We start from the raw sequence: 27,555 nt of genomic DNA, 5'->3' as shown, positions 1-27,555 counted from the left end.
TGTTTACATATGGACATAATTCCATTTCTCCTCAGGTCAATTTTTGTAATTATTTTCCTAGAAAATTGGCTCATTTCTTAAATGTTTTCAAACATTTTGGCTCACCCTTTCTCTTTCAATATTACATTTTCTACTTAATCTGCCTCTCCCTCTCTTTAAGATTTCCTCTTTAAGATTTCATTTATTTTTTTAAAGATTTTATTTATTTATTCATGACAGACACACAGAGAGAGAGGCAGAGACACAGGCAGAGGGAGAAGCAGGCTACCTGTGGGGACCCTGATGTAGGACTCATTCCTGGGTCTCCAGGATCACACCCCAGGCCGAAGGCAGCGCTAAACCACTGGGCCACCAGGGCTGCCCCTTTTTAAGGTTTCTAATATGTCTGCTGCTTTGTTCTCTTTTTCTTAATCATTATACCGAAAGATATACCTCTTTATAAAAGCACTTTCAAAATGTCAAAATGTCTGAGTGTTTTGTACTTATCTGTATCATTTTAATTTTGTTGCTTTCTGCTCTAATACTTATTTTATTATTACAACTTTTCTGCAATTATTCTATTGTTATTTTTGTACCAAATGTTTAGATCATTTTCAGTCCCTCTTTTTAAATATATGCTTCTGGGATTACAATTTTCCTTCTTAGTCCTGTTTCAACCTCATCCAGGCCTCTACTAGCCCCTTTGTGAGAACTTTCAAAAGTTGCTTTCTTTGGATGGACTCAACTTTCTGGATACAGAGCCTGGCTACTGGTGCTTTGGTTTGGAAGAGGAAGAGTTGTCCTTCATCTGGGCAGATGCCATTCAGCACTGTGGGGCACACTTGATGATAAAGCTTTAGTGTCCCAAGCTCCTGCCCAGGTCCCCTTGTACATAGCTGCAAACTGTTAGCCCTAGTCACATCCAGAAGTTTTAATAGATTAAATAAATTTGTATTCAGTCTCATTATTCAATGTGATATCCATTTTGGCCTCTTCGACACACAAATTCTTTAGGGGCATGTTTTTCAATTTCCAAATACATGATAGGAAGGAAGAGTGGTTTTTTGAGGCAGTAGGGTTTTTTTTACATTCATTTCTTTTTATATTGCACTATGGTCAGAAAATGTAGTCCATATAATGATCATTCTTTTGGTGTTTGTTAACATTTATTCCATGGCCTAAACTAGGTCAGTATTTATTAATGTTCCTTCTCCGTGAAAGAGAAAGAGAGCAAGAGACTTATTCCTCCCTTTGTCCACATGGGGCTTCATGAACATCCATTACCATGAGTTATTAATTGTATTTACTTTTCTCGGTTTATTTTTTTTCTGCTGATGAAGCAGCAGACTTATTACAAATTTCAAAGAGGAAACTCAACTATAGATTAAGTAATATTGAAAGAGAAAGTATGAGGCAAAATATTTGAAAACCTCTAAGAACTGAGACAGTCTTATTCTTGGTCCTCCCCCTTTGGACTCTGCTTCTGGTGCCAGATAAGTGCCCAGCTCACAATGTTCCTGCTCACATTCAGCATTTCCTGGGTTTTTCTCCCTGGACCCTCCTGCTCCTCCCAAGTGGCTACATCTTAATAGGCTTCAGGTTAGATTTCACCTTCTGGAAAGCTTTATTGGTCCCTCTAGATACACCCAGTGCCCTCTCTGTGTGCACCCGCTGAATCTAGCATGGAATTGATCACAGCCTTACCACACTGTACTGTGAAAGCCTGTCTACCAACCGTTTTCTTTAATAGAAAATAAGTTCCATGAGGGCAGGAACTCTGGCACACAATAAATATTCAACAAAAATTTGATACATGAATGTGTAGTAATCGTCACTCAGTAAAGTATTGGAAAACTCCTTGAAAATGCATACCTTTAACTCTGATTGAATTCTAGGTTTTAGGCAGTGAGGTTGGAGTTAGGACTCCAGGATTAGTTTCTAACTGTATGACTTTGGTGTGGACTGAATGTTTATGTCCATCCTTACCCATCACCCTACCACCTTCCCGCTCTGCTCCAAATTATTATGCTGAAGCCCTAATCTCCACTTTGATAGTATCAGGAAGTAGGCCTTTTGAGGGGGTGTAATTAAGTTTATACGAGGTCATGAAAGAGGAGCCCTCATGAGAGGATCAGTGTTCTTATAAGAAGAGACACCAGAGAAGTGAGTGTGCTCTCTCTCTCTCTCTCTCTCCCATACAAAAACATAACCAGAAAGCATGCCTCACCAGGAACCAAATCTGCTGGCACTTTGATCTTGGACTTCCAGCCTCCAGCACTGTGAGAAATGAATTTCTATTGTTAAGCCCCCCAGTCTGATATTTTTGTTATGGCAGCCCTAGCAGACCAGTACACCAGGAAACAGGTGATTTGACTTAGAACAAGTGTCAATGGAGACAATGGAAAGAGATCTGAGGTCTTGGCCGTGAAGTGCTCCAAATGCTGGTTGACTAGGTTGAGAAGAGGAGGTTGACCCAGGAAAGGAGACAGGAAAGAGGGACCAGGTTGTGAGCTGAGAGGAAACACTGCAGGCTGTGTGGTCTTGGAAGCCAGAGGAGGGAGCCTGAAGAAGGCTGGGCCCAGCAGTGCAGGTGCAGGCTAGCCAGGAGAGAGGTGGTGCTTCCACCAGAACTCTTTCAGTGCTGCATAGAGTAGAGGGGAAATGGGAGCTGGGGAGGAGTGGTGGTGGGAAGGCTCCACTTTGGAGAGATTTTCCAATTAAGGAAAAATAGACAAAGGCGACAGTACTAGAAAAAGAGGGAGGTCTAGAAGGTTGTCTTTGAGTGGGAAGTGAGAGAATGTTTGTGTGCTGTGGGAATGTTCTAGAAGGGAGGGAGCAACTAAAGTTGCAGACGGGATATGAAGTAGTGAGTGGGGTCTGTAAGGGGAAGCAGAAACAACAAGTGAGGCAGGGCAGACCTGCCCACAGAGGGGACCACAGACACCTCACATTGTCACTGGTAGGAAGGCAGCCTGGCTGAAAGACCGGGAAGAGCAAGTCATGCATCCTTTGAAGACATTCCCTTCTCTGCCCACCACCAGGCACCCCAGGCTCCCGGACAGCCTTGCACCCCCTCCCTGGCCCCTCCAACTTCTGCTTTGTATCTGAGACAGGCTGCAAGAAGCAGGGGTAGATAGTGATTTCAGGTGTGCAGTACCACAAGAATTGTAGCAAATGTATGCTGAAGTCAAAGAAAAACTCATCTATTGTATTTTATTTCCATTAAATGACACTTTGAAAGATCAAGGATCCAATCTATACCTATATCTCAGAGATACGTTACCATGAAGATTCTAAAGCTCTTAATTCGCAAGGCCTGATTTCTTAAACTTGAACGATAGCTTTAAAAAAATATAAATGTACTGGAGAGGAAGAAAATTTAGAAGGATTCCCACCTCCTCATGTCTTGGGCATATGGTTCCCCCAGGATAGCTCACCCCTCACCACCCACCCAGACACTGGCCCCCTAAAAACTCTCCAAGAGTCAGACCCCTGTTTCTTTACTTCCAAAATACAGGAAAACAAGAAATCCACAACTCTTATGAAGAGAAGTATGTCAACATTGTCCAAAGTATTTTTCTAAAATCCAAGTCAAATTTTAAAACTATTTTCCCAAGCACAAAATATAGAAAACACCAATGCAAAAAAGAGTTTATCACATCAATCTACAACCAAGTACAATATGTCATTTTAATCTTAATTTTTATTAAAGGTAAATATTAATGAATCATAAATAAATACATATGCCCACTCCTGAAAAATGACATGAGTCTAATCCCCCTAAAATACAAAGAGACATTTTCAAATATCATTCAGTAACATATAAATTCACTTTTATTTCTTGTCTTTTAGGAAAAGCAAAATTTGACCACCGAGTCTCCTTGGTTAACATCAATAACTTCCAGTCATGGTGCATTTTCCTTGACGATTCATATGACCAGATGTAAAATAAGTAAATTCTCTCCCGACCTGATATTTTCCATAGCAGAATTTAATGAAGGGCCTCACTGCTTCTTTGCTTTATCTCTTTGGGGCCTAAAGGACAGATCCCTTGAGACAATGGACTTGGCATTGACCACCCAGGAGCAGGTGCGTGACAGGAGCTCTGGGCTAGGCTGTGGACATGCCACACTGACCATCCACATTCTGCATGTGTCAGGCACTCATCTCTTAAACCAGAGAATGGAGATAGTAGAATAAATGACAATGCAAAACAATGGGATCCCAAAAACCACATTTGGCTATGAAAGTGACTTGTCTACTTAAATCTTAAGTTGATAAGTCTGACACAGAAGGAATTTTTTTAAATTAAAATCTGATTTTTTGTTTGTCAGTATTGCAATTGGCAGATGCTAGGACATATTCCTGCTTCCTCCTCTCAAGTGCTCACAAGCCCTTCATGGCTCTTGGCCCCACACTGGGGGTGCACAGCTTCACTGCTCAGTTTCAGGGCCAATCTGAGAGCAAGGGGTCCTTTCCTGGTACTACTTGAAAAGCAGGAAAATTGAGAGGAGCTCATGCTTTTGAGTTCCCAGAGGCCACAAGCTACAAATCTTTCCAGCTATATTCAAAACAGAGAATACAATCACATTTCATATCCCAGAAACATAACTGAGAGTTTATTTCAAATGCATCTCAGCCTGTGATAAAGTTCCCTAGTGTTCACATACAGATTTTTGAGTCTTGTAGAACCAACAGAAATAAAAATAAATGACAATAACAATCTATAAAAAAAAAAAAAGCTTCAAAAATTGGTGTTGGAAGGGACCTGACAATTCACTTAATTCCTCTACTCCAGTGCACCACTCTACCTGAGGATATCCTTTGGGAAATTGCCTTAAAACCCATTAAGTGGGGATCCCTGGGTGGCTCAGCGGTTTAGCACCGTCTTCAGCCTGGGGTGTGATCCTGGAGTCCTGGGATCGAGTCCCCCGTTGGGCTCCCGGCATGGAGCCTGCTTCTCCCTCCTCCTGTGTCTCTGCCTCTCTGTCTCTCTATGTCTATCATAAATAAATAAATCTTTAAAAAAAACCCATTAAGTAATTATTAGTATATCCTCTCTACCTCGCACCATGCCAGGGACTTAGACAGAGCAAAGAGTAAGCCTGGAGAAGTTTACAGTCTCTGGGAAATAGCTAAAAACATAAGTCCTGATATGAAAACTACCAAAAAATAGTTCTTTAAAAAAAAATCATGAGTATGTCTCGGTGGTTCAGTCAGTTAAGCATCTGCCTTCAGCTCAGGTCATGATGTCAGGGTCCTGGGATCGAGTGTCTCATGGGGCTCCCTGCTCAGTGGGGAATCAGTTTCTCCTTCTGCCCCTCCCCACTGCTTATGACACCTCTCTCTCTCTCTCTCTCTCTCTCTCTCTCTCTCAAATAAATAAATAAATAATGTGCTATTTTTTAAAAAATCATGAGAAAACAAATATTTCCAAATGGAAGACATGGAGAAAAGATAAGCATCTTCTCATCTATTTTTAAAACTAGAAGGCACAGCATCTGTTATAGTAAAATGGGCTTGTTAATTATTTACCCTATCACAGAGCCATAGGATCTTAGTGTGGCCAGCCCACAAACCTCACCAAGGCCAGGCTGTCCCTTTCAGCTTGTGTATCAGGGCAGAGGAGTCTGGATGGCACTGCATGCAGTTCTGGCTTATAAGAAACACATCCATAAGTCACTAGGCTGCTCCATCTCTTTCACTGTTATTTCACTCTTTTTAAACATTTTGCTGAAAGTCGAGTCCAGGACAACCTCTAAACAATGTGACTGTGGATTGTCCCACAGTCTTTGTTTCCAAGACACCAGCACACACATGGCACATAGTATGTAACAGGCATGTGACCGATTGTACAGTGTTGACAAGTGACCTCTCAAGCTCCATGCTGCTGCCCCAAGGCTGAGGACACCAGGGGCTCACCTGCTGTTGTACATCCCAACTAAGCAAACATCAGGTTGCTCTTTTATTGACCTTTCCAGACTCTTGGGGAGGGCAGATGGCACATGGAAACCAGCTGCCACAGAGCGTGGTGCCTCTACTTAGAGCCTCCGATCACGGCGTGTGCACACACACACACACACACACACATTGGAGAGGCAGCATGTCTGGAATGTTGATATATGACTTGTTTCACCAGGACTTCAGGTAGTGAGAGAGGTGGAACTGGGGGCTGGACTGGTCTGCAGGGTTCGTGGTCTAGAACCAGACACTTGTTTGGGGGAAGCCTAAGGGACTAGAACAGAATAGGTCAGAGGACTCAGTGACACAGGAGATTCTTGGGAATGCCACAGATGACAAAGGGCCAAGTTCCAGAAGGTCAAATAGGACCAGGAAGGAGCAGATGGAGATGTGCATCAACACTCAGAAAAGAAGTGGTCCCCAGGCAGAGGGACAAGATGGCAGACCTTTTGGGTGGGTCCAGCCCTGGGTTCCCGTGGAAAACCTAGGATGCCCCATGGGAGGACTCACCAATCATGCCCTGGAGAAGGGTGACACACTGAAAGCCAAGGGATCAGGTTTCAGCCATGTCTGTCTAACATCCAAGGTGTTAATCTTGGCAACAATGGGGACCCCAAAACGTTGTTGTGAGGGTTCACTAGGACAGAACAGCTTCTGTGGAAATGGGTCACAACATCTGTCCACAAAGAAGGTGCTGAACAAATGCTGCTTCTTTAACTTGCCAAGAGAACTGATGCCCCAATCACCTTCTTGACATGTGTATTTACGCTAATTAGTTAAAGCTGTTTGCAAAACCCAAGGCCAAGAACCTCGGCTTGAACTTCCTTCCTGACATCCTGGGGTTGGGGGTCACCAGTCTGACCTCTGCAATGGCCTGCAGCTCACGGACAAGAAAGCAGGTACCCAGAAGCAATCACTCGCTCCCCTGGGTCTCTGAGTTTCCTAATTATGATCTGCTTTTTGAAAAAATTTATCTAGATGTGAAGTGGAGGATGGGTTGGAAGGCAGCATGATTGGCTCCAGGAGACCAATGGGGAGGATGCAGCATGAGTCCACTTGAACGAAGAGGGTGGCCGGGAATGAGGTTCCAGGGGTGGACATGGAGAGAAGAGGCCAGGTCCACAGGAAGTGGCAACCATCAGACATGCAGGGTGAAGTGAGCAAGAGGAAAGTTGCAAGGGTGACCCCTGGCCTGAACAGAATGGACATATGGGTAGTGGCAGCCTTTCCTGAGACCAAGAAGTTCCAATCTTGGAGACCAGGCTTGGGAGTCTGGTTGTAGCTGTGCTGCATTGCATGCATCTTGGTGGTTCTCCAGAGGAGATGTTACTGGGTCTAGTGACTAGCGCTCAGGGAGAGGAGGCCTGACAGGTGTTGCTGGTTTGGATTTTTCTTTCTTCTCTTTTTACACAGAGGGCTATGAGCCTCCAATGGTGTGTCTTAAGAAAAGTAGGAAATAAGTACTTTTACTATAAAAAAAAAAAGAGAGAGAGAGAGAGAAAAGCAGTATGACACAGTAGGTATGGTGTCAGGCTGAGCATCAGGAGGTCCCTCCAAGTGCTGAGCTGAAGCACCAACAGCAAATCTTGGTTTTCATGCATAAACAGAGGGGAATGGGACCGAGTTCCAAACCCTCTTTATGTCCATAAGCACAGAGATTCTTCTTGCATTTGAAACGGTGTTCTCACCTTTTTTATTCCAGGTGTCACTGTCTGGAATAAGCGAGGACCTCGACCCACAGGCCATGTGCGCCCTGACAACAGGAAAGAAAACCTAGAGAATCATAGGGCTTCCAGGGTAAGAACCTGAGACACAAGTGACCTTGTCAGAGGAGACGGTCACCCCTGAGCACGCCAGGAAGTGAGAACAGCCCGAGTCTGCATCCTGTATGAGACGGGATGTGTGGACGATGTTGAAAGTGGGTAAAGGTGTCTAAGAAAGAGTTCAATGCTCAACAGGAAGGAGGGACCAGAGGTTCATGAGAGCGAGGACAAAAGTGCCGTCTTTGCAAAGAGTCCGTGGCATCAGGATTCCCACCCAAATGACTGACGTGATTCATCTCAGATTCTCTGAGACAGGAGAGCAGGGGAAACAATTTTCAGCAATTTAATAAAGGGCAGATATTGCAGTTTGTAAAATTGAGATGGTCTACAATTGCTGTCGCTGTCATATTAGAATGATGTGTTCCAGGCAGCCCCTGTGGCACAGCGGTTTAGAGCCGCCTGCAGCCTGGGGTGTGATCCTGGAGACCAGGGATCGAGTCCCACGTCGGGCTCCCTGCGTGGAGCCTGCTTCTCTGTCTGCCTGTGTCTCTGCCTCTCTCTCCCTTTCTCTCTTTGTGTCTTTCATGAATAAATAAATAAAATCTTAAAAAAAAAAAAAAGAATGATGTGTTCCCCAGCACAGCACGTATGTAGCTTCTTACTTCAACCAGCATGTACTCAATTAAACTCCAGTCTTCCGTTACTAAGCACGGTCCTTGAAATCTGTGCAACAGGTTTGTTGACCAGGGAAACTGCCTCCTGAGCCAGGGCTGGCTTTCAGCAACTAAGTCCCTTCAGTGGAGTCATAACAGACCCATGAGGTGCAGGAGTCCAGTGACACCCTTCCTGAGTAGCCCGTGGCCCGTCCACATTCCTCAGACGTGGGCTGGCCAGGTCCCCGGACACCAGGCAGGGGGCCCCACAGACGGAATTCACCCACCCAGCTCAAGAGAGCAGACATTGCTTTGTAGCTCTGGTTTTGAAAAATGACCCCCAATCCAGAGCATGGCCTTTATGTCTTGACGATGCCATGTATGCAGTTATTTATATTCAGAAAACAGTAGGCCTGAAAAGTCACGTTAGTGGTTCTGTGTTTCCTGCAATTTGGCTTACCATCTTCATTCTCTTGGGACTAAAAGCTGGACACTGTTGGGGTGCCTGCGTGACTCAGTCGGTTTAGTGTCCAATTCTTGATTTCAGCTCAGGTCAGGATCTCAGGGCCGTGAAATCAAGTCCCACATCAGGTTCCACACTCAGCGAGGAATCTGCTTGAGATTCTCTCTCCCTCTCCCTCTGCCCCTCCCTCCTGTCTCTCTGTCTCTCAAACAAATAAATAAAATCTTTAAAAAATAGAAATAGGGATCCCTGGGTGGCTCAGCGGTTTGGCCCAGGGCACGATCCTGGAGACCCGGGATCAGTCCCGTGTCAGGCTCCCAGAATGGAGCCTGCTTCTCCCTCTGCCTGTGTCTCTGCTTCTCTGTGTGTGTGTGTGTGTCTATCATAACTAAATAAATAAATCTTTAAAAAAATAGAAATAAATAAAAGTTGGATGAAGTTGAGGAAAACAGGCAGATTTCTATAAGCATCAAAAGAGATGGAAGGGAGGTGTCAAGGGGTGTCAAGTGAGACTGGTTGGCATGTAGAAGCTGGAGGGCGGGCACATGGAGGGTATTATATATAGGGTGCCCCCTGCTTCCCAGTGTCTGAGGTCTTCCACTATCAAGAGAGGAGGGAGCGTGAGGTCAAGAAGCACTGCTGTAAAGCACTTCTAGGTTTTCAGGTCACAGTTTGCAGTAAAAGCACACTCTTCATTTACTGATTTGCTGGGAGCCGTGGTGTTAGCTGTGCTTTAGAATCCTCATCTTTTGAAACGAACTGGGGGGGGGGGGTGGAAGGGGAGGTGGGTGGGGGAGGTGACTGGGTGACGGGCACTGAGGGGGGCACTTGACGGGATGAGCACTGGGTGTTATTCTATATGTTGGCAAATTGAACACCAATAAAAAATAAATTTATAAAAAAAAAGAAGAAGAATCCTCTGCTTTCCAGACTAGGCTCTCCTGTTCACCTCTAAAACCACCTCCCATAAAGGCCATTTCAGTTCCATTCAACAAATATTTGTTGAGGATCTACTATGTGCCAGCACCTGTGCTAAAGATTTGAGGTGCAACTAGGGCGCCTGAATGGCTCAGTCAGTTAAGTGTGCGATTCTTGGTCTCAGCTCAGTTCTTGATCTCAGGGTCATGAGTTCAAGCCCTGTGTTCGGCTCCATGCTGGGTATGAAGCCTACTTGATTAAAAAAAAAAAAAAGAAAGAGGGATCCCTGGGAGGCGCAGCGGTTTGGCACCTGCCTTTGGCCCAGGGCGCGATCCTGGAGACCCGGGATCGAATCCCACATCGGACTCCCGGTGCATGGAGCCTGCTTCTCCCTCTGCCTAGGTCTCTGCCTCTCTCTCTCTCTCTCTCTCTCTCTCTCTCTGTCTGTGACTATCATAAATAAATAAAAATTTTTTAAAGTTTTAAAAAAAAAAGAAAGAAAAAAAAGATTTACTGTGTCAATGAAGGAAACAAAAATCCATGCCTGCACAGAGCTCTCATTTAAGTGGGTCAAAATAAAACAATAAATGAAATATATTATAATAAATAGATGTTATATATTTTGTTAGAAATTGGTAAGTGCAATGGGTAAGGTAAGGGGATGTGGGGAGGGGCAAGGTAAGCCTCACCAAGAAGGTGATGTCTGACCCAAAGCTTCAAGGACCCAAAGGAGGGAGCCATGAGACTCTCTGAGGAAAGAGTAGTCCTGGCAGAGGGAACAACCAGTGCAAAGGCCTGCGGTTGGTGAAGCGTGTCTAGGCTGCTCCAGGAAGGCAAGGAAGCCAGTGCAGCTAGAAGGGTGGTGCTGCGCAAGAAGGCAAGGGCGGCAGGAAGGGGAGAGCACGGAGGGACAAGGTTAACAAACAGAAGCAGATAACGATATTAAAGACGTGGCTTTTACTCAGAGATGGGGAGCTCTGAGCAGACAAGTGAGATACTTTGATCCATATTTTTGAAGAGTGCTCTGTTTTGTGAGGAGACCCAAGGGGCACCGTGGTGGGAATGGAGACAGCACCCAAGAGCCGCCACAGGAACAGGAAGGCAGGTGCAAGGTGAGGGGCTTGGGCAGGTGGCAACGGTGAGGTGGTGGGAAGAGGTCGGCTTCTGGAGACAATCTGAGGGTAGAGCCCCAAGCAAAGGAGAAGGCAAAGGAGCGGCCAGGAGGTGGGAGGGGAACCAAGAGCGCCAAGCATCCTGGAAGCTGGGGATGGAGCTCGGCCTGAAGCCAGAGAGACAAGAACCTGGCAATCCGTCGGGCAAGAACCCAGCCCAGACCAGCAACGCAGGTCCTCAGAGAGCTTGGTAAGAACCGGCTGCTGGAGGGGGCATTCAGAAAGAACGGGGGGAGAAATTTAAGACGACAACACATAGATCTCCCTTGGGGGGGCTGAACTGCAAAGGGAACAGAAACGGAGCAGTAGCTGCAGAGAAAAGGGGGTGTCGAGCAAAGGTTGTTGATGGGTTTTTTTCAGGTGGAAATGACAGCAGGCTTGTGTGCTTCTGGGGTGACCCAGCAGAGTGGGGGCCCGTGCGGGTGGTGGGAAGAGCTGGAATCAGGTGCAAACGCAGAGGGGCTGGTGCCACAGAGCCTAGTCCCAGAGCAAGGCCCGGAGCCGGGGCTCAGACCCTGGTGGGTGGGCATGTGGAGTGGCAGCCTGAGCCACCCACGCAATGATGCAATGAGCTCCTGCACCCCACTCAACACAGAGAGAGGCCCGGTGGACGGCCTGGGAGGGGGTCGCACCCTAAATGTACAACCTCTCAGCTGTGCCTGCAACCTCGAGCGAGCGGCTCTGGCCCTCTTGCCACTGGGGTTTCCTCATCTGTAAAGTGGAGCCATCGCTGGCACCCTTCCCCGTAGAGATGCTTCGAGCATTTAAGGATGTAATGCATGTCGTGCACTCATCACAGCACCTGGCAGATGGGGTTCACCATCAGTCATTCGTCCCTGGACACCCAAGAGTGAAGCCACCAGCCTGGCTCCAGTGGGTTCTGGTGCAAAGCTAAGGCTGAGTGTCATTGGAAAAGCATCACTTTGCCTCCCAATTCACACCGTCACAGAGCTTCCTACCCTTATGAGCAGACGAGGTGGCAACAGGAACACAGTCGGAGCTGGAACCCGCATCCCCCAACAGACCAGCTCTGGGGGCTCCGGCACTGATTTTACTCAGATGCCTCCAAAGGCTCGTTATAAATGTCTTCTTGTGTCTAGAGACATTTTTACCGGTTGAGTAGAGGCTTTCTGTCCGAGGATAGAAAAGGCTACAGAGGTGTACATATATCTTTTAAAAGAAATCATCCCAAGATTTGGGGCTGCCCACATCCCAAGAGTGACAGTGGGGCCTCTTTCACTGCCAGGGTAACAGAAGCGAGACTTCACAGGCCTTCCAGGGATGTGGCAATAAAATCCTGCCAGATCCCACCCAGATCCCTCTGTCCTACCAAAGGTCGGGCCCAAGGAACAAGCGGTGCTTACAACGTGGAAAGAGGGATCACAAGAGACCAACTCCAACCCAAAAGGAAAGGAAAGGACCCTACTGGGGAATCCTGGCCATTCCCACCGCCACAGGGCTGGAAGGACTACCCCACTGGGTCGGTCTCACTAGGATTAAGCTTGTCCCCCTGAATTTCTATAGGACCTGCTGGCCAACCACACCTACACCTGTGAACCAGCTGAAGCTTTGAAATACCTGTTCAAAAGACAGGTGGGAAAAAAATAAAATAAAATAAAATAATAAAATAAAATAAAATAAAATAATAAAATAAAATAAAAACCAAAGACAGGTGGAGAATGTGGTGATCGTGGTCCCCATCACCTCCCTGTCTTGCATCTGTGTCTCCCATACATTTGCTCCTTCGAGCTGCCCCACTCCCTGGACGACACCTGGTTTGCCCCTGCTGTGTAAAGGGTCCCGTTTAGTCTAAACATTTCCTGGGGTGACTCTGGATCTGTTCTCTTGTCCTTTCACACCTCTTTTGTCCTTGCTAGGTTAAAATTTAATGATAAATAAATAATTAATTTAAAATAAATAAATAAATAACCATGCCCCTTCTAGTCCTGGTGCATATATGTCTTCTCTGATAGTAATATGGTGTAAGCAGAATGTGGGAAATGGGGAGGAAAATCTTTTGTTCCAAATTACAAAAAAACATTGTCTCAGACTGCTGGGCATGTCATAAACAAGTCCATGGAGAGGCACGTAAAGATGTTTGTGGGGCTGCCCTACAGAGTGGTCCACAGTCCAAACCCACCTCATTTACAGAGCCAGTAAATCTCACACAAACCCAGTTCACATCCACCCAACAAAATGTTTTAATCCATCAGCCATCACCCAGTATACCAAGGTAGATCCCAGATTGCCCCCACATGACAGCTCTTGTGATCCTTGCCGGGGCCTGCACCTGTCATCTAACTGCCAAAAGAGCCTGCATACCTAATGCCATCAAAAGGTGTAGTTAAGCCCCCTTCATACCACCCGCAACATGACATAAGATCCAGGAGATATGGCCCTGGTGGCACAGTCACCCAGACCATCACACAGGGCCACAGGTAGATCCCACTCCTGATGATGGAGACCCGGATGATGACAAGCACTCCCTGTAGATGCCCCACAACCACTTACCTCCCCCAGCTCCCACCTCTCCCTCCCCAAGGCCTGTGTCTAGCTAACAAACAGTCTTCTTAGGACTGGCAGATGGGAAGGGGACACAAGTTCAATGTCTTGATACCAATAAGACTAGAGGCAAGTAGGCTGTGGGACATGTTGCACCTCACCTTGAAAATATTCAAAAATTCTCCAATAACCCTTATAACACTCAGCTGTCACCACAAAGGTCCAGGTGAGCTGTAGGACTGCTGAAAGCCAAAATCGTCACCTTGGTCGGATCCTTGATGGGACCAGCCAGGGAAATAACAACAACGCTATCACACAAAATGTCACAGCCACTGTGTCCACAGTGATGGCTGAAACTGGACAGGAGTTTAAGCTTATCTAAAATCATCAGATTCGGGGCACCTGGGTGGCTCAGTCGGTAAGTGCCTGCCTTCGGCTCAGGTCATGATCCCGGGTCTTGGGATCGAGCCCTGCATGGGGCTCCCTGCTCGGGGGGTGGACTCTGCTTCTCCCTCTCCCTCTGTGCTCTCTCTCAAATAAATAAATAAGATCTTTTTAAAAAATAAACAAAATAAAATAAAATCATTAGACTCTGGTTTCCATGGTTTTAGATCACCAATTAGCCTTAGACTATTTATTGGCTGAGCAAGGACAAGTAGGTACCATTGCAAATCCATCTTGTTTCTATGTTCATGTTCCTGGAGAGGTGGGACAATGGGCTAACATCATCCTCCAACAGGCCTCCTGGCTATATAATTTCAAGAACCCCACACCCAAACCATCTGGGATTTCATTAAGGAGTACCTGCCAGTGTCACCTTGTTCTTGCCTTGCGTTGGGCCCCAAGTGGCCATTTTACTGCTGTTTCTATTTGGGCCATGCTTCTTTAATTTACTTGTCGAATTCGTGTCCTCTGGACTACAACAGCCCCACATTCAGCTGATGTTCACACGGAGATTCAACCCATATCCACTGGGAACCGAGTTCCCACATCAGAATTAGATCTGATAGCAAGACGTTGCCATGACCTCCAATGATAGGCAGTGTCTACACCCTTGATGAGCAGATGGCCCAAGTACCATCTATCTATCGTCGTTGGCCCAAGTACCCCCTTGATGATGTAGCTATAGGAGAGGAGACCTCCATCCATGTTCCCCCTGAGAAATCAGGAGGATGAAATCTCTCAGGGGGGACAAGAGATGATCTGGGACCACAGGAACAAGCCCCAGATGAACATCATCATGCACCACCGGGAGCACTTCCTGAACTGCTTTTCTTACAGAGCAGAACAAGGGTCTGACCCCACACGAGCCAGACTTAAAAACAGCCGTGGCCATTTCCTGTTGAGGTGGGAACACACAGAGGCTCCACAAACCTGAAAAACCTCAGCTGCAAAAACACGAGCGACTGGGTGGCCTGCCAATATCAGCCAATCAGGACGAGGCACTTTTATGTCCCTTAGGAGCATAAGGGCCAGGAGCGGGAACAGTGGTGGAAATGTTCCCAAACACCCCCTCTGCCCAGGGAAGCGAGGCTAATGGCTCTCTGTGGGTGCTGGGTCTCTTTCAGCTCAAGCTGTCACCCCAAAAAAGCCCTGCTGGTGCCATTGACTTTTGAGTCCCACCTCATTTCTATCGTCGTTGGCCCAAGTACCCAACTGGGGTCACAGAGCCATGCCTATGTTCATGGTCCCCTATGACTGAGCTACAGTCTGAAGAGAAGGCCAGATCCTGAGTCCACCACACCGAGCCCACCAAGCCCAGTGCACACAGGGACACACACACCAGACAGGATGCACACCCAGTGGACCCAGCCCCACTGCCAGTCCCACAAGCTCCCTCATCCTCAACACCCACCCACCATTGTCTTCCAAATCAGGGGCAGCCTTTCCACAGGACCAAGGGTCCCACAAAATCTAGATTTCAGAAAGTGAGCACAGTCCCTGATTCTGCCCCCTGGGAAGGAGGGTTTTCTGAACATGGCCCAGCATGCTCAGAGCAGCCAGGATAAGGAACCACATCTGCAGAGAAGCAGCAGATGATGAGGGATGTTGTTTAAGCTAATGTTGCCATGGCCATTTTGTGGCAAATACGTCCTCCTGGGCTCAGGTAGGAGCTTAGTCCAACACTGGTGGGTTACCCAGCCATGCGAGGCCTTCACTCTGAGCGCTGGTAAAGTCAAGTCAGGTAAAGTAAAAGGTAAGAACCAACCATTCCTGCAACCAGGAGCAGGGCAACTTTGCATGAAATCCCACAGCGGCCGAATGGGTAAAGGCTCCTGCCAAGCAGGACCTCGCTTCCACAGCCTACAGAACAGGCTTCTACAAGCCTCCAGGCAGAAGGAAATAGAAAGTGAGTCTCCACTCCACAAACTCACTTGTTCCTTGGCTGCCTGAGAAATTCAAAGATGAGTTTGGGTCAGGCATGGGCAGCATGCACAGGAAGACAGCCCCCCTTGGCCAGAGCTCATTTCAGCGCTCAGTGTCCGAGGGGTTCCTTGAAGGCATCTTGTCTTAAACACACCTGAGTTCCCAGAAAAGCTCCCAGAATCTTTCACAGGCCGAGCCTTGTGCCCAGCTGCCCTCCAGTGTGACCCTGGACCCCTGAATTGCAGAGCCGGGGTATTTGAGTAAACAGATGGTTCAGAGGAGATGGCATGCCCTCAGGGAGGTCAGCAGTGTGGCCAAGAAGTCTGCTCAATAGGTCAGGCTTTGTAGCCATTTCTAAGCTGAATCTATAAAAACAGAGTTTCTGTCTAGAGATGGCCATTTCTTAGGGGCTATGGCCAGGGCTGTGCTTGCTCTGCCATGAGCTGAGTGCCGAGCTGCTCACAGGGACTCAGTATCCCTGCTGGATCCATGCAGTGAGTGAAGGAGCTGGGGGCATGTTGCTTCACCCCAGTGACACCACTAAAAGTACAAGGACTGGGAGCTCAGGTGGAAGGGACTCTTGGAAAGGGATTGAAGGATGCCACCGTCCAGCTTCCCTCTGAACCCTCCTGGACTCTACTCCCCGCCAAGGGAGGTGCGATGGAGGGGCAGGCCGAGTCAGGGGCTGCGCCTGGGTTCTGACAGCACTGGATTTTCATCCCTGCCTCATCGTTTTTTGGCTGGGGGGCCTGGGGACAAGGCCCTGCATTTCTGTAAGCTGCTGAGGCCTGGTGTGTAGGATGGGGATGGCGTCACCCGCCACTGCCTGTGGACACTGATCCTGGAAATGGGGAAAGGAAGGCGTGCATCAAACGCTTAGCACAGTAGTGTAGGTACTCAAGAGATGGCATCTGTTATTGCTTGGGCACCACGTGGTTTCATTCAGGCCTACATGGTCGGTCAGACGTGCAGCGCTACAGGGCATCACCCTTACTGACTCTCCCTCCTCCCGCCTCGCTCTCTCCCTGCACCCCCCACGATCCTCAGCTGAAGATCTTCCAAAACTGTCACTGTGGGTTATCTCCAGGGTGTCCACATGTGCCGCGGGGCTCTCCTCAGACAGCTGGACACTCCTCTCCCAGAGAATTCTCCAGAGCCTGCCAGTAGCTCAGCATGTTGCGAGGCTTGACGAAATGGCAGGCCACAATCTTCTTAAAACGACACGTGGAAAAGGGTAACCCGTTTGGGAAAAAGGTCTGCTCGGAGTGAAGTTCCTCCAGCCTGATTTTCAGCTTGGCCAGGCAGAGTCCCACAAAGACGTCTTCGAGCTTAATGAACGGGACGCTGTCAGAGACGTTGTACACCTGACTTGCAACATCACTGGAAAACACATAGCCGGTGCCCGAGCAAAAGGGCGGGTACTTATCCCATGGGTATTCGTATTTACTGACAAACCACTTGTTGGCCTTGTCCCTAATGGGAAACTCGTTCAGTTTTAAGAAGCCGGTGAAAAACCGAGTGGTTCTGTTTTTCTTGAGAAGCAGCTCGGTCAGGTAGTAGACGTTGACAAACATGTCCGAGTCCGTCTTCATCACAAACGTCGCCTGAGGACAGAAGCGGTGGATCCACTCTATACCCATCATGGTCTTCAGGGTCAAATTGAAGTAAGCGTCCACAAAGTCCTTCTGGATAATGTCGCGATGCCGCTGGCTTTCCTGCGCCACCACTTTCGACAGGTCCTTACTGGCTGTGGCTCCCAGAAGGAAGAAGGTTTTTATTGGCCTCCCATGCACATTCTTTTCTTTGCCCCATGTGTTTCGGATGACCGTGCGAACAAACACCTGTTCGTGGGATGAGGTCACCAGCAGGACAAGGAAAGGGGGATCCTGCCTGCAGTTGATATCTGGAAGCTGGAGGAAGCTGCCTCTTTCTTTCTTGAAAACAAATGGCTGGCCTTTAAAGGGAATCAGACCGTACATGCTAAAATACAAACAGAGGGCTCCCAGGACCACCAGGGAGACGTACATCAATCGCATCTTCAGGTAAGCCATCTGAAAGGAACAAAGTGGAGTGGTCAGACCTCGAAAGAGGGAGAGCATGTTTAGCTTTGCCCTGGGAGGCCTAGATGGGGGGACACACCTGCGTCTCATGGCCCATGTTCTAGAGACTCTGCAGTCTCACTGCATACAGGGGTGGAGGGCTGTGATTCAACAGTGAGCATGATGCCCGACAGCGTCATTCACTCCACAGTATGAGATCGGAGCACAGGGCTCCAGGCCAGCCTGTCTTTCACCCTTGGGAGTCTCAGATTACTCCTCTGAAATATGGGGCCAGATCTCCCACTAGGTCCCTCCAGCTCTGCCCAAACCTGACTCCATAAGCTAGAGATACTGCAAGACTGGAAGCCCTGTGTTCATCTGCATTCTTCTCTGATCAAACCAAGCACCGTTTTATCACACCCAGGAAGAAGCAAGACCAATGTTCTGATCTTTACACTCATCCCCCTTATTTGTAGGAATCACTTACAAGATCCCCAGCAGATGCCTGAAGTCAAGCATATACCTTATATATACTGTTTTCTCCCATACACACATTCCTATGAGAATTTTTAGTTTTTAAGTTGGGCCCGGTAAGAGATTCACGACAATAACTAATAATAAAATAGAACAATTAAAAAATAAAAAATAAATAAAATAGAACAATTAAATTATAACAATAAACTGTAATAAAAGTCACACGAATGTGGTCTCTCTCTCTCAAAATTCCTTATTGTACTATACTCACCCTTGTTGTGAGGACGTGAGATGATAAAATGCCCATGTGATGAGATGAAGTGAGGTGGGTGACGCAGGCGTGAGACGTCGCGTCAGGCTACTCCTGACCTGACAATAGGTCAGAATGGGGACCATCTGCTTCTGGACCGTGGTTAACCACAGGTGACTGAAACCTTAGAACACAAAGCTTCAGATAAGGTGGGAATTCCATACCGTGGAACACTGTCCCTGCTGGCGGTGCTTATTTTATTTGAAGGGTTGCTTCTTTAAATCTCCTGATTCTTCCATTATGCGCCCACACATCTCTGTCATTCTCAGCAAATCCAGGACCATGGTAATGTTATAAAATTAAGAAAGCAAATAACTCACTTTCTCCTGGCTCTGATGAACCTCTAGTTTGGAAGCTAAACCACAAGGTAGATTCCAAGAGGAAACTTGCCAAAGAGCTGTCAGCAGATGCCGCTGGACACTGTCCAGTTCTGGATTCACTTCATTTACCCAAAATGATGATTCCCTTTCTCAAGAGTCACTATAAGGAAAAAAAAAAAAAACAAAAAGAATAGAGCCATTCAGATCAGCCATGCCTCACCAGCAGCACCTCACCGTTGGCTGTGCCAGCATGTTGCAGACCTATGTCACCACCTACCCAGGTGACCTTGAGGAGCATTTGGGTCCCACTCTAGTCCCACTTTTCTCTTCTGCAAAGTGGGTGCAATCAAGACAATTCCACCACATGGTGCACCTGTTAACAACAATAACAGCATGCAAATATTCGAGAAGTCTGTCAGGCCTGATGTGCTAGGACAGCACCCAGGGCTCTGGAAGGGGAACCAATGGAATCATAGGTCAGCCTCAGTCTAATGTCTTGTGCCAATAATTGACCTTCCTACATAACGGTCTGTGGCTAACGTTTACAGAATTTAACACAGGGAAGAGATCCACCAGTTCTCAACTTAGCATCCCGGTCTTCAAAATGTCATCCTGGGAGGAGCTCAGAGGGGCCATCAGGAGAAAAAAAACAACTAAGTGGAAGAAAGAAATCTGAAGGCAAAATAGGAACTTGAAATTTCATTCAGTTAGAATTCTGTTCCAAATACATTCACCACAAAAGTTGTGGAACAGTGATGGAAACTTCCAGGACCAGCTAACTCTCTGGAGGCCAACTTAGTCTGGCTCTGTTCTTCATGACCCCAAGAAGGTCTTGTCCAGCTGGAGCCCCACCTATTTCAGAGAAGTCGCTGTGGGAGGCAACTGGATGGCAAGAATGCGTCTGAGCCATGACTTGCAGGTTGCTGAGAATTCTATTTCCTTCCTTCTTATTTGTGGGAATATTTGCAGGGCCAGGATGTGTGGTTTATTCTGGCTGAGGAAGGGGTAAGGGGAATCAAACTGCATTTACCACCACAACAGATTTTTAAAAGAAACATAAAAATCAAGTCAAGAGAAATATAATGATATTTCTCTATTTTGCTTCCTTTCTCAGATAAGTTTGCTCTTCTTCAGTAGATCGCCTCACCAGTAAACCTTAAAATCTCATTCCCGTAGGACACCTTTTCTCAGGATCCTTCACATGGATCTCAATCCCCAGGGATGGATGCTCAGCTCACTGACTATTGGTCTCTCACTAGACACCAAACAGCACCTATGAGACAGAGCAAGTGGCATGGCCCAACCGGCCAAAGCTCCCTGGGGTCATTTATTTTCATGTGCAGTTGGAACACACTTCCTACCTGAGTGATGTGACCAAGAAGTTATACCTCATATCCCCATTTACACCTTTGATTGAGGCTCTATGTTGTGCTACAAGGCCCCCCTGAAGGGGCTTTGGGGAGGGCACCTAGCATCAATAAGGAACGGAGTGTAGAACAGTACATTTCTAGAAAAGGAAATATTGGGGATCCCTGGGTGGCTCAGCAGTTTAGCGCCTGCCTTTGGCCCAGGGTGTGATCCTGGAGTCCCAGGATCAAGCCCCACATCAGGCTCCCCACATGGGATCTGCTTCTCCCTCTGCCTGTGTCTCTCTCTGTATCTCTCTATCTCTCTCTCTTTCTCTCTCTCTGTCTCTCATGAATATATAAATAAGATCTTTAAAAAAAAAAAGAAAGAAAGAAAAGGAAGTATTTATCCCCAGGTTCTGTCCCTCAAAGTTTGGCTAAGAGGCAGGAACCCTTAGCATAAAGCAGCTCTATGGACATAGCCATGAATAGGCAACTATCTCTGCTATGGAAGCCCCACCTTCACAACACACCTGGCCAGCCTGTGTAGCGTACCCACCCAATCAGGAATGGAACAACAGTTTATTTAGCAGATTCTGGATACCAGGCTTTGCTCTTCCAATCTACAGGCAATAGACACAGACACAGAGCCTCGGAACCGGAGTAGATAAGTATTGTGCATGAATTATAGATCAAGGCAAGCCAGAAGGTGGCAGGCCCCTTCTTATCTCTCCTCTGCTTCCCCGCCCTCCCCAGGAACCTGTGCAGGTGTTACTTCAGTTCTAGGCTGGGGTCACTGTGTGCTCCTTCTGGGCCAGAGTGCCCAGGGGGCCAGAAGCATGCCATCCTAATACTCGAGGCTGTGCATAGATTAGACACTGGACACTTCAGAATTACAGTGGAATAGCACAAAGCTAGAGGCTGTCTGTGAGGAGCCTGGAAGTCAGTGTCTTAACTCCATCAAACAGGCGGTCCCTTCCCAGGCCAGGTGGGTAGGACTCCTGACCTAAGGCTACAGGGCCTGAAGTCAAAGGGATTAGAAGTCCACCTCCCCAAGGGCTAGAAAGCCAAAGTCAGTCTGCAAAGTTAAGTTTAATGAGGCTGGGGGGAGGGGGTGGGGCGGTGGCAGGGACAGGAGAGAACATCCTGGATCTGAAAAAAGGATGATGAATGTAACCTCATAAAATACCATCAAGAGACTTCAAAAGCAAGCCACAGAAAGGGAGAACATATGTGCCATACATATATCTGAAAAAGGACTATCAGTCAGAATATATTGAGAACTTCTATAGATCAATGAGGAAAGCACAAAAACAAAACAAAACACAAAAAAAAAAAAACCCACAATCTTAAAAACTGAGTTGTAATTCTCCAAAGAAGACATACAAATGGCCAATAGACACATAAAAAATGCTCAACATCACTTGGCATCAGGGACATACAAATCAAAACCACAATGAGATACCACTTCAGACAGTCAGAACAGCTAAAATTAACAAGTTAGGAAATGACAGATGTTGGGAAGGTTGCAAAGAAAGATGAAGCCTCTTACACTGTTGATGGGAATGCAAGCTGGTGCAGCCACTCTGGAAAACAGCATAGAAGTTCCTCAAACCTAAAAATAGAGCTACCTTATGACCCAGCAATTGCACTACTAGGTATTTACCCAAAAGATACAAACATAGTGATCCAAAGGGAGACCTGCAACCCAATCTTTATAGCATCAATGTCCACAGTAACCAAAGTATGGAAAGAGTCCAGATGCCCATCAACAGATGAATGGATAAAGAAGATGTGGTATTACACACACACACACACACACAATGGACTACTACTCAGCCATCAAAAAATGAAATCTTACCATTTTCAATGATGTGGATGGAACTAGAGGTTGTTATGCTAAGCTAAATAAGTCAGTCAGAAAAAGACAATTATATGATTTCACTCATATTTGGAATTTAAGAAACAAAGCAGAAGATTAAAGAAAAATAAAAAAAATTTTATTTTTTTATTAAAATAAAATTTTATTTTTATAAATTAAAAGAAAGGGAGGGAAAAATAAAATCAGAGAAAATCAGAGAGGGAGACAAACCATAAGAGACTCTTTAACTCTAGGAAACAAACTGAGGGTCATTGTAGAGAAGGTGGGTGGGGAATGGGGTAACTGAGTGACAGGCATGAAGGAGGGCACGTGATGAGATGAGCACTGGGTGTTATATACAACTGATGAATCACTAAACTCTACCCCTGAAACTAATAATGCACTATATGTTCAAAGTAATTGAATTTAAATTAAAAATAAAATGAATTGTGAACAGATATTTCACAAAAGAAGATATTTAAATGGCCAAAACCCAAGAAAAGACATCACTAATCATCAGGGAAATGCAAATAAAACCACAATAAAGAACCACTACCATCCATGAAGATGACTAAAAGGAAGTGAGATGTTGGAAAGCCCTATTTATTTGGCAGCATCTACTGTGCGGAAAGCTATATGATCTGACTCAGCAAACCACACCTGAGCTCACACCCAACAGAAATGATGTGTGGCCAAGAACGTGCAGAGCACATTGCTGCCCATAATAACCAAAACCTGTGCTCTCTGTCTGGGTCCAACCAAGAGGGAGAAAGCACACAGTAATTCAAAGGGACCACTATAAAGTTCCTCTACAGAGAAAGGGGAACCCTCTTACACTGTTGGTGGGAACTCAAGCTGGCACAGCCACTCTGGAAAACAGTGTGGAGGTTCCTCAGAAAAGTTGAAAATAGAGCTACTCTACCACCCAGAAATTACACTACTGGGTATTTACCCCAAAGGTACAAATGGATCACCCCTTTGGTGATCCAAAGGGGCACCTGCACCCCAATGTTTATAGCAGAAATGCCCACAATAGCCAAATTGTGGAAAGAGCTCACCAACACATAAATGGATAAAGATGTGGTCTATATATACAATGGACTACTACTCAGCCATCAAAAAAATGAAATTTTGCCATTTGCAATGATGTGGATGGAACTAGAGGATATTATGCTAAGTGAAATAAGTCAACCAGAGAAAGATAATTATCATATGATCTCACTCACATGTGGAATTTAAGAAACAAAACAGAATCATAGGGAAAGAGAGAGAAAAATGATACAAGATGAAACCAAAGAGGGAGACAAATCATAAGAGACTCTTTATCATAGGAAACAAATTGAGGGTTGCTGGAGGGGAGGGAGTGGGGATTGGAGTAACTGAGTGATGGGCATGAAGGAGGGCACCAGATGGGATGAGCACTGGGTGTTATATAAGACTAATGAATCACTGAACTCTACCTCTGAAACCATTAATACATTGTATGTTATTTAGTTGAATTTATATAAAATTTTAAAAAAAGAATCATTCCTCTAACAAGGGATCTGAGTGATGACCAATTATCAATAAACAAAGAGATCTCTAAGAACAGAGGAACAGCAGATATAAGGAGCAGCACTGCCTCTGGTGCTTAAGATGAAAACTCAAGGAAAGTCCCCAAATCCAGGCCAGAAATGCAGACCTCTGTGACGAGGACACAGTCTGGTCCACTGACAGGAAAGAAGTCACTATGGGCCCAGAGCCATTTTCAAGATTAGTCAAAAAAGAGCAACTTTAGAGCCAAGAGGCAATACATTAATAAATGACATGAAAGTAAACAAGAAATTTCCATCAATAGTAGAGTGGGTCAATGAAATGTTACATAGCCGTTAAAAAATACAAACTTTTGATATACCCACTATGTATTAATCTGACAGATGTTATGTTGAATGAAAGGAGCCAGACATGAAAGAGTATGTCCTTCATGATTCCATTGATAAGAAGTTCAAAACCTGGCAAAATGTATCAATGATAATAGAAGTCAGAATAGAAATTAGCTTTGGTGGAGGGATTATTAACCAGGAAAGGGCACAACTACCCTTCTGGAGAGTTGGCCATATTTTATTTTTGATCTGGATGGTGGTTACATATGTAAAAATTCATTGAGCCATACTACCAAGACTTGTGAACTTTGCTGTATGTTATTCACATTAATAGTTTCTTTTTTAAATATTTTATTTATTTATTTATTCATGAGACACAGAAAGAGAGAGAGAGAGAGAGACGCAGAGATACAGGCAGAGGGAGAAGCAGGTTCCATGCCAGGAGCCCGATGTGGGACTAGATCCTGGGACTCCAGGACCACGCCCTGGGCTGAAGGCAGGCACTAAACCACTGAGCCACCCAGGGATCGCCCACATTAATAGTTTTGAATAATTTCCAATAAAAATAAATCTCTGAAAAGGTGATATCTTCTGTAAAATAGGCTGAATTGATTTACCACAAAGTCTGATTTTTTTCACAGTGCATTTCATGGGCCAGTGCATCACATCACAAAAACATTTTGTGTCTGGGTCTTAATTTAGAATGATGACTGAATAACAACCCAAACAAGTCAATGTTATTGAAAGAAAAACATCAGTGTTGGGGCACCTGGGTGCTCAGTGGCTGAGCGTCTGTCTTCGGCTCGGGTCATGATCCCAAGATCCTGGGATCGAGTCCTGCATAGGGCTCCCAACGGGGACGACAGGGATCCTACCTCTCTCTCTGCCTGTGTCTCTGCCTCTCTCTATGTATCTCTCATGAATAAATAAATTAAATTAAAAAAAAAAAAGAAAGAAAACATCAATGTTACTTATAGTTCTCTTAGAAACAAGAGACCTGGCTTGTCATTCTGGGCCATAGGAGGGTCACAGGTTTTGGTCAGGAAACAGAAACAAGAGCAACAGACAGGTCCAGGTCATGGCTTTTATTGAGTATTTTTATGGAAAAGGTGACACATGGCAGGTGAACAGATGAGGACAGGCTAGTTTGAGTAATTCTGGCAACTGGCTGTCATGTGGCCCCTAGGCACCTGGTACCTGGCCCTGGGACCATTAAGGCAGAGGAATCAGAGGAAGTGTGGCTCTGGATGGGTTCATTTGCATATTAAACACCAGGTCCTCGCTGGGCCCTTTCTTATTTCTAAGAATGGGCTCACCCTGGGAGGGGCAGTCCCTCCCCAGACAGAAATAAGGTGTCAAAACATAATATATAGAAAATTAAGAACAGGATTAATATGACTCCGGGAAACAAAGTCTGGGACTAGTTTTTTCTGAAAACTCTAAAATGTTGACGTCTACTTTACCATTATCAGTTGGCCAGATAAGGAAGACACTCTCTCCCACCCCCGATCTAAGTGAGTTTTCTACGATGATTCTGCAATATTGCATTCATGGTCAAATCAGTACCTACCCCACTTTCTGTTGTAAATCAGCTCAAGAGGCTACAGAGCAGATTTTAGAAGACCCTTTTTGTTAACTTCAGGTAGCCTGCTGGGATGGAAAGATGGGGGAATTTGAAAAAAGATCTTGTTCACATTTGGCTCCATCAACACAGTGGTATAAATTGGCACCAGGGTACTTCTGCGCAGCAGACCTGTGTCTTTGTCTCCAATTGAGATCATAATGTCTGCCTCACAGTGTGGCCGGAAAGCACTATATGCAGGGCAATAATTATTTCTGTCCTGGTTCTAATCAAAGTGTGCCTTTTCGTAGTATCGATTCATAATTCGACTCTTCTCTTCAAGCTCCACCTTGCTAGAGGTATTTGGCCCAGTTCCTGGTCACAGACAAGTGGGTCATAGACACCCCACGTGCTGTCCACAGGGTGACCCAAACCCAAAGAAGAGTGGACAGAGTGGTCTAGAAGGTTCCTGAAGAGCCTTACTCTTGGCGGGCTGCTCCCAAACATATAGGATTACCAAGGACATCAACGATGTTGAAATACATTTATCAAAAATCATTTTTAAAGTGTGCCAGAGTAATATATGCCCCTCCTTATGACTGCATCTCACAGCAACTTCTGGCTCCGGGTCTGACAACTATCTTAGTTTTGAAGACAGCAAGAGCTGTGCCCCTGTTTGGAAATGTCTACAATTCCTATCATGTGATGTGAAAATATCGGTGATTTCTTTCAGAGACAAAGTCACAGGTTCTACTGTGTGTGGATCAGTGTCTGTTATGGGCTGATTTGTGTCCCCCTCAAATTGGTGTCCTGGAGACCTAACCCCTAGTCTCTCAGAATATGACCCCATTTGGAGATAGGGTCTTTACCAAGTTACAATAAGGTCATTAGGGTGGGCCATAATCCAGTTATGACTGGTGTCCTTATAAAAAAGTGGTATTGGGCAGCCCTGGTGGCTCAGCAGTTTAGCGCCTGCCTTCAGCCCAGGGCCTGATCCTGGAGACCCGGGATCGAGTCCCATGTCAGGCTCCCTGCATGGAGCCTGCTTCTCCCTCTGCCTGGGTCTCTGCCTCTGCCTCTCTCTCTCTCTCTCTCTCTCTCTCTCTCTCTCTCTCTGTATCTCTCATTAATAAATAAATTTTTAAAAAAATTCTTTAAAAAAAGGGGGGTATTTAGACACAAACACACAGGGAGAATGTCATGGGAAGATGTAGGCAGAGATTGGGTGATGCTTCTACAAGCCTAGGAAAGTCAAGACGGCCGGCACACACCAGAAGCCAGGAGAGGGGCCTGGAGCAGGTTCTCCCTCACAGCCTCAGAAGGAACCAACCCTGCCCACACCTTGATCTCAGACTTCCAGCCTCCAGAGCTGTGAGACAATACATTTCCATTGTTTTAAGCCACCCACCTGGGGTACACTGTTACGGCAGCCCCAGGAAACCAATATGGTGCCCACATTCATGATGGAAGAAAGTGCTACATTTCAGTTGGAGGTTTGTGAAAATAAGAACATAGGGTTTTTTCCCATCGTAGGTGTTGGATCCCAAGTAATTAGTTCTTCTCTGGTCCTCAGGGTCCCACGCAGCCCGTGGCAGACAGGCTCACACCCCCGAGTGACGAGGGTCACACTCAGAACTACAGCAGTGTGGCACCTGGAGGGAAGCCAGGACAGTGGAAGTGGGAAGCACTGGGGGAGATGGGTGGCCCCCACATTACCAGTCACTCTGAGAAGGTTCTCATGCCCATGGTTGTTTCTCTCTGGTCTTGCTATCTGGCACGGCCACAGCTGTCCCAGGGCCAGGAGGTCAGGCTGAGGTCGAGCAGTGTGGAACATCTGCGAGCTGCACCCTTTCACCACTTTTTTGGATAAAGTGTACTTTTTAACTATATTTTCTAAATGGTGATAGTGGCTCACAATGTTAAAATTGTTTCCTATTTAATAAAATGAACCATAATTCTATTTCAGCCCTGCTCCCATTTACAAGCTGTTTTACCACCTTCCTG

General features: G+C 46.2%; 1 protein-coding gene across 9 annotated transcripts in view; it reads right to left on the bottom strand.

Annotated features, from left to right (window-relative positions):
* Nucleotides 1–13,086: 13,086 nt before the first annotated feature.
* Nucleotides 13,087–27,555, bottom strand: part of B3GALT5 (beta-1,3-galactosyltransferase 5) — a 39,606-nt gene continuing 25,137 nt past the window's right edge. For 6 of the 9 annotated variants that reach the window (XM_077879231.1, XM_077879238.1, XM_077879234.1 and 3 more), the window contains 3 exons: nucleotides 18,922–19,081; nucleotides 18,563–18,725; nucleotides 13,087–17,829 (listed from right to left, as the gene is read on the bottom strand). In XM_077879231.1, the coding sequence (XP_077735357.1) occupies nucleotides 16,894–17,829; nucleotides 18,563–18,598 (972 nt within the window). In that variant the 5' untranslated portion in view covers nucleotides 18,599–18,725; nucleotides 18,922–19,081 and the 3' untranslated portion in view covers nucleotides 13,087–16,893. Of the gene's footprint in view, nucleotides 17,830–18,562; nucleotides 19,082–27,555 lie in introns of all 9 variants that reach the window. The other 3 variants (XM_077879237.1, XM_077879240.1, XM_077879235.1) reach the window with 2 other exon arrangements.

This window comes from Canis aureus, chromosome 30 (assembly GCF_053574225.1).
Source record: "Canis aureus isolate CA01 chromosome 30, VMU_Caureus_v.1.0, whole genome shotgun sequence".
NCBI classification, from domain to species: Eukaryota; Metazoa; Chordata; class Mammalia; order Carnivora; family Canidae; genus Canis; species Canis aureus.
The sequence above is the reverse complement of the archived record's forward strand: the minus strand, read 5'-3'. Positions and strand labels throughout refer to the sequence as shown.